Source organism: Gekko japonicus, unplaced genomic scaffold, assembly GCF_001447785.1.
Source record: "Gekko japonicus isolate JY-2015 unplaced genomic scaffold, Gekko_japonicus_V1.1 scaffold422, whole genome shotgun sequence".
Taxonomy (NCBI): domain Eukaryota; kingdom Metazoa; phylum Chordata; class Lepidosauria; order Squamata; family Gekkonidae; genus Gekko; species Gekko japonicus.
Window position 1 is genome coordinate 409,084 of NW_015174855.1, and position 7,924 is coordinate 417,007.

General features: G+C 39.7%; 1 protein-coding gene across 2 annotated transcripts in view; it reads left to right on the forward strand.

Annotated features, from left to right (window-relative positions):
- The first annotated feature begins 5,859 nt into the window (after window positions 1–5,859).
- LOC107121644 (lipase member M-like) overlaps window positions 5,860–7,924 on the forward strand; it is a 24,518-nt gene continuing 22,453 nt past the window's right edge. For both annotated transcript variants that reach the window (XM_015424602.1, XM_015424603.1), the window contains exon 1: window positions 5,860–6,031. In XM_015424602.1, coding sequence (XP_015280088.1) covers window positions 6,009–6,031 — 23 coding nt within the window. In that variant the 5' untranslated portion in view covers window positions 5,860–6,008. The remainder of the gene's footprint in view (window positions 6,032–7,924) is intronic.

Genomic DNA, 7,924 nt, shown 5'->3' on the forward strand with positions numbered 1-7,924 from the left:
CCTTTCCCCTTTCTTTCTTTCCTTCTTTCTTTCCATTTCTTTCCCTTCTTTCATTTCCTTCCCTTTCTATCCCTTTTTTCTTTCCATTTCTTTCCCTTTCTTTCCCTTTCTCTATGTTTGTATGTTTGTAAACTGAAATTATTATTTTTTTAAAAATTAGGCTCACTGACAAGTTTTATGCTTATAGATTTTTTGGCTTACAAGGTAGAATTTTTGCTCACAACTGACAAGCAGGATGAGAAGTGAACTGGCAGGTGTGTTCAAGCATAACTATAACTGTGGATTCATTTTACTTTTGATCATGACAGAAGCAATCTATTATATGTTGTCAATAAACTACAGCTCTATTCTACTTATACCACCCACTGATACCAGCTTGGAATATGCTTAACCATTATGGGCATCAGCTAAGGAATGCAGGGAACATTTCTTGCTTTTTTACCAATGTAAGTCCAAGAGCTCACAAAAAACTCCCAGAATTCTTTCAGAATTCTTTACAATAGTTTTTGGGACAGTTTAAAGTTCTAATGTAGATGAGTCCATTTGTGAAGGAATTCAGTAGATTTTTCTGTAAGAAGCTCAATATCCACATATATTGTTGTATTTGTTGAAATGGTTAATAAAAAACTTTTTAAAAAAGAAAAGAAAAGCAATTCAGCATCAGATATAGTACACTTGTAATACTGCCCACTAAACCTTATCCCAAAGAACGTCCTTCAAGGTGAAGTTTAGGAAGCCTGCAATGAAAAGGGCTAGTTACTTTTTTTAAAGGATGGGAATTCAGAGATTAGAATATTAGTGCACAATACTGCTATAGCAATTACCATTTTAACAAAACCTCCAAAAGCCCTCTAGTTTATGTGGCGGCGGGGGGGGAATGCTGTAAAAATGGTGGCTCACTTGGGAGGATGCAGCCATAGAAATTTAAATTAGTCATAAATCATATATGTCGGTCATAAATAAATACACTATTTTTTCTAAGTAGTCCTTAATGATATTAATGGCTGCCAGGCAGTTTGTCTCCCAGCATTTTGCCCATGCATTTTAAAAAAAACAATGCAAACCTGCTTAGCAGGTGATCAAGTCATTCAATGGGAACTGGCAGACAGGGTGACTGGCTGGCTGGCAGACTGGCTGACATCAGATTGTCACATTTGAACTCAGTAAGATCAACTGTCAAACAAGTTCAATGTGAAATTTGTGGTCTACCATGGCTAAGTCCACAGTTTGTGTGAAATGTTCAGCACCTCTGGTTTTAAAAAAATAGATGAGGAATTGCCCAAAGAGGGACCAAAGGTGCTGTGGAATAAGTGGGCAGAGGAAGGAAGGAGGCTTTGATCATGTAGGTATGCTGTAGGATTGGCAGGCTGACAAGCAGAGTAGACCAGTGGAGAACAGGGAATGAAGAAGCTAAGAGGTGAGAAACAGGAAGAGACAAATGGAAAGTTAAGTTCAGGAAGGAAAGCAGAACCCAAAGAAAAACATATTTTGCATGTCTTGATGAGGAAGGTCCAGTTATTTCATGTTCATGGTGTTGGTAAAAGGTTCTGGAACTGAACTAGCTACAAGAAGTTCAGCTCCCACCCCTAGTGGTTTGGGATCTCTTCCACACACACACACACACCAGTTAAGGAACACACTGAGCTTTCTTGAGGGCTAGGTGGGGGTTCTAGGTTTTCCTCCAATTAAGGGTGAGGATGAAGCAAATCCAGTAAGCTTGCTCGTCTCCAATAATGATACTTGCTCTTTGGAGCTGCCCACACACCCATCACTGTTAGAACAGCTGGTTTCTTCAAGGCCAAGAAGGAATTTTCTGGACTCTTTCAGACTAGCTGAGAGAGTTGTTTTCCATCTGCTTCACTTTGCCACTTTACCAAGGTGTTGTTGTTCTAATTAGGCCAGTTTAAGACTAGTTACTCCATACTGGGATTGGCTGCAACAGTGAAGGCTTTTGTTTAAGTTGAGGATCTCTGGTGAACACTTTGAGGCATCTTATGATGGAGGGAGGCTTCCTGAAGCATCCTATCATGGCTTACCTGTCAGGGGGGTTAGTGAGTATTTACCTGGGTGCTGAAGTTGGTGCCAAATTGGCTGAATTTGGTGCAGAATTAGGACCTGCAATCACATTGACCCAGAAGTTCAAGATCTGACCACCCATTGGTGGAATTTTGGTTGGCCTGGGATTGGTGAACCTTTACGATCCAAGTACAGAATTAGGACCTGCAATCACATTGACCCAGAAGTGTACCCTAAGGCATCTTATGATGGAGGGAGGCTTCCTGAACCATGGCTTACTAGTCAGAGGGGTTGGTGAAGATTTACTTGAGTGCAGAATTACCATCAGCTATCTTCTCTGGAAGATGCCATAAAATTCCTTATGATCTTAGACAATGCCCTTGTAGTCAGGGTGCCATCGAATCTGTTTCCCACATTCTTTTAAATTGCCCACTGTATACTAAGACCCGGGATAAATTTCTGGACTCTCTTCTTTTTACATGGTGTGGTCTCCCTGAGAGTGTCAAAGTCCAGTTGCTACTCTCGGGGCAAAACTCTTCTATAATTTTAATGTTGCCTGTTTTCTTCAATCTGCAAATCAAATCAGGGAAACTATAAACTGATCAGTTGTTTTTTTCCTTGCTGTTTGTTTGTTTGTATGACAGCCACATTTTTGATGTATTCCTAAATTTTAATGTACTTTTATCTCTGATATGCCAATAAAGGTTGTCTGTCTGAGTGAAGAATTAGAACCTGAGATTGTATTGACCCAAAAGTACAAGATCTGGCCACTCTTTGGTGGAATTTTGGTTGGCTTGTGATATGTACACCTTTAGGATTCAAGACCCCATAGATAGGTCAGGAGTCAGGCTGTTATAAGACACTTCAACTTTCTATTGTGAGAAGAGGGGTACCAGAGAAGAATACCAAGGTGATGGAATGGAGACCAGGAGATGTATCTAGTTTCAAATGATTGGTCTGATGGTAGCAGATGTGACTCAGACCTGCTGACTATGGTCAGGGACGAGCTGATGTCCATTACTTACGAGTGAATGATGGAGAAGTTTTGTGTTGTGATGGAACATAAGAACCCTGCTGGATCAGACCAGTGATCCATCTAGTCCAGCATCCTGTATCACATGCTGGCAGTTCCTCTGGAAGTCCAACAACCCCCAGACATTCTGAGAGCTTTGGGGAGATACTAAGTGTTGCAAACCTGGGTCATTACTCAAGGCAATGGATGTCAGAAGCTTTGGAGGATCAACAAAAGAATCTTGCTTAACATTCCTCTGGAGTATTCAGACAGTCAGGCTATTTTCTCTTGAAAGCTCTGGGAAAAATATATGCCTTGATGCAGAAAGCCCTGCTTTGAAATCAATATAGATGCATTCATCCATGCCTATGCCTCTGGAATGCAAAAGATATGGGTCATGGGGCGGGGAGGTGCTGGACAATAATCTGAGCAATGACGTGTGACTGATTTTGGTGGCAGAGTTCTATCTAGTGGCGAGAGGGCTGACGTGTTTCCACAGATGGACAGAGAGGAGAAGGTTGCAGTAGTTAAGGCACTAGATGACTATGTACTAAATGAATGTTTTCAACAATAACACTTTTATGGCAGAATGCTGCAAGCCAACCTTGCTAAGCTGTTCTACTACATTTTTGCACCACTTGGATTCAGTTAAATGTGCACTCATCTTCCGTTAGTCAGTTGCTGCATCATCATTATCATCATCTCAAGTGTACAGGTGTGAGCAGGGCCTCAGTGAACGCCTGAGGTAAGTGTTCTGTTACTTTGTTCATAAAGGCCCAGGATTTTGCCTGGATTTCGAGAGTTACTGTAAGCAAACAGTATCTTAGATAGTTTCTGCTGTTTCCACAAAAAAGAGCTTTTCCTGAGAGGACAGAAAACAAGGATGTTAGAAAACAATAGATGCTAGAGCTACATCTATTATGCCATTAAAGAAAGTCTGTAGTTCAGCAGTTCAAGACCCTAGTGCCACGTGACAGAGCAAGCTCCCCATCTCCGGCCCCAGCTCCTGCCAACCTAGCAGCTCAAAAGCAAGAATTTGCAAGTAGTTAAATAGGTGGGAAGGTAACAGCGCTCCGTGTACCTCGGCGTTTAGTCATGCCGGCCACATGACCACAGAAATGTCTTCAGACAGTGCTGGCTCTTCGGATTGGAAACGGAGATGAGCACCGCCCCCTAGACTAGCTTTCGAGCAAGGAAAACCTTTACCTTTATTGTTATATTTTAAAAGTAAAAGATTATTTGTTTACTTGAACAACCAGATTCAGCTGTTTCAGAACTTGTAGTAGTGGGAGGGGGCTCAGGTAGTGATTTTTATGTCAGAATAGAAGTGTTACAGTAGAAGTGGACTGCCTGTATCTTAAAATGTGAAAAGGGAAGCCTGTTATTTACAATAAACATAGTGCTTATTTGTGAGGTGGCTGGTCGATGCACGTGGCAGTGGTTGTGAGGTATGCAGGTATGCATTTCAAGTATGATGCAATCCTCTGAATTCCAAAGACCTGGAAGAATAACTGCCTTTCAAATACACCAAACCTGTGTAAACTTAAACACATGACTTGATATAATGTTGAAGCCTTAATCTAAGTATATGTATCAGACATTGCACATCCTTCTTTGGAGATGAAAGAGGAAACATGCAGTGAAATTAGTCATCACTTAACAGCTAAGGGTATCAACATGAAAAGGGGGGGAAATTCAGCATGTCACTAAGAAGCCATGAACTGATGTGTCATGATATATCTCCATAACTTTGCCCTTCAAGCACATGACATTCCTATATGTCTTAATTAACTTAAAGGTAATTTTTCATAATAGTCCCTGTTCCATGAATATAAATTTGGGAAATATTACTATTTAAGATGGTTTAAACAAACAACAACAAGGTTTGGATTTATACCCTGCCCTTCACTATCCAAAGAATTCTCAGAGTGGCTTACAATCAGTTTCCCTCCTCCTCCCCACAACAGACACCCTGTGAAGTGTGTCTGAGAGAGCTCTTTTGAAAACTGCTCTTTCCAGAACAGTTCTGAGAGAACTTGTGACTGCCTCAAGAACATGTCAGCAGCTGCATGTGGAGGAGTGGGGAATCAAACCTGATTCTCTCATATTAGAGTCCATGCTCTTAACCGCTACACCAAACTGGCACTCAAACAAACGAACAAAAAGAACAATCTAAAAATCACAATACCATCATAAAACTAGAAGCAGCAGCCAGAAGTAGAGCTGAGCAGCTGGAAGAACTCGTCCCTTGGTGGAACAGTCTCCCCTGGGAAGCAGCAGCACAGATAGCTCCAAGTAGCGGCTGCTTTTGAGGCCTAAGCAGTTAAGGGGTGGGGCTGCAGATCTGGGAAAACTTAGATAATAGTCTCCCCTGGCAAGGCGGCACTATCATTTGCGGTCTACAATAAAGACCCTGGTCTCCTTCCTGTCATCTCTGTCTCACAGAAATGAGTGCTTCCACTGGTAGTATTCCTGTACTACCTGCTTCACATGTTAGAGCACACAGATTAGGTCCAGGGATTCCACCCCATGTAACTGTCAGATATAAGCTGTGGATTTGGATCAGAAGTGTGGTGATGATGGTGGCAAGGGGGCTTCAGGCTTCTCCCCTATGTCATTTTCCTAACCTGCTACAGTCCCAAGGAGCCCACTGGGGAAACTCTCATGTATCCTAGGAAGCTAAAGTTCAAATACCACTATTATGCACCACATTGACTCAGATGTTATCAGTTTGACACCTGACACATAAATTAGCTGGGCGTTCCTAACAAAACTAACTAGTAACTTGGCAGCCACACGTTGACGTGCATTCCTGGTATGTCACACACAGCATGCCAGTGAAAGCCAGTGAGCAAAGGAATTACCTGTCCATTCAAATACCTCTGCAGTTGTGTAAGATGCAAAGGTACGGCTCAGGTAATGTCTTTCAGTGCCAGCACTGTCGAAGGAAACAACAGCCAAACATTCTGCTGCCTTCTAAATGCAGCAAGAAGACTCTGGACGGTAATATTTGTACATTTGATTTCTTTTTTTAAAAAAAAATGGCTGCTCTTGGGGAGGACAAGCTAGTTCAACAAATGTTATCATTGCTAATATGATTATCGTGTCATATGTAATTTGTTCACAATTCTAACAGTGGTGTTTTTTTTGCTGTTTTTTTTTAAAGTTGTTGCTAACCATAGTGAAGGAGTAAAATATCTGAACTGTGAACTTATTTGATGTTCTGGAAGGGGGCAGAACTAGATGGAAAGAGGGGAAGGTGCTGGGGGCAAGTCAGCAGTCAAAAGGCAACGGAGAGTGAAGTGAGGAGTGGTTAAGGTGGTTCAAGATAAGTTTCTAGAGGTCGAATCTGCATTTGCATTTTTAAATTAGTTTCATGCTACTGTGATGCTGTCTTTCTCTATGCTTGTTTGAATGTGTTTTTTTAAGTACCCGAGGGTACACTTTTATTATTATTATTATTTTTTTTCATTATACGCTACAAACATACGTACAAACAACACATAACTACCTCCAACAACACATAACATATAGCAAGAGACATTTCTCACTCCTTCTGCTTATTAAATTTCTAAATTCATTATCTATTTTACTAAGCTTATCTTTTCTGCATTCTCAAATTACTACATTTATCCATCAATTACATTTACATTATACCAATCATAGAATCTCTTCCAAGTTTTTTGAAAAGTCCATTCTGTGCCGGCTCTCATCTCAAGTGTCAGTTTGTCATTTTCCGCCGTTTCAAATAGCTTGTTCACGTACTCTTGTTTCATTGGTATTTCCATTATTTTCCAATATTTGACATATACTATCCTTGCAGCTGTCGACATATGAACTATCAAATACCTATCTGCTTTATCAAAGTCTTTCGGAAATATATTCAATAACAGTATCTCTGGAGTAAACAGGATATTAGTTCTTCTTATTTTTTCCATTATCTCATGAATCCATCTCCAGTACCTCTTTGTAACATCACATAACCACCACATGTGATAAAAAGAACCAGTCTTATTTTTACATTTCCAACATTTATCAGAGCAATTAACATTTTGTTTAGCTAATCTATCTGGTGTAATATACCATCTATATGACACAGCATTAGTTAATTTTATATTTTTCCGTCAAATCTGCACCCACTCTTCAAAATTAATATTACGGCCTATATTCTGGGCCCATATAATCATATTTTTTTCACCATTTCATCAACCATCACATCGTCCAATAAAATCTTATATATTTATCACTTTGTTTTCTGCTGTTAAAACAGTTTCTTTCAGACTAGTTATTTTATTATTAAAACCTAGTTTCTTATCCTTCAAATATATCGATTCCAGTTGCGCTTTCTTCCACCAGGATAATTGTTCTGGTAATTTCAGATTGTCTTTTTTATCCAAAATGTCCTGGTATCTTAATGATTCTTCTCCCACATATACATTAGGTAATGTAAATGCCTCTAAAGGTATAATCAGTCTTGATCTTTTAGTATATTTTTTTTAATGTATAGGGTCCCAAACCTTTAATAATGCTGCTCTCAGCCAATGCTGCTTAAAATATTTTTGAGGGCCTGCTTTTTCATACCACAAAAAAGCATTCCATCCTAGCAGTAAATCATGGCCCTCAATTTTTAAAAGTCTCTTATCTTCTAAAGTAATCCATTCTTTAATCCATACTAACGCTGCAGCTCTATAATACAGTAACCAATTCGGTACACCAAACCCTCCTCTTTCTTTTATGCCGTGTAGCATTTTCAATCTTATTCGTGCCCTTTTCCCTTGCAATATAAACTTAGATGTCATCTGGTCTAAGTCTTTAAACAAGTTTTGATTTTGTAATATCGGAATAGTTTGAAAAAGAAACATCAATCTAGGTAAAATATTCATTTTTATTGTAGCG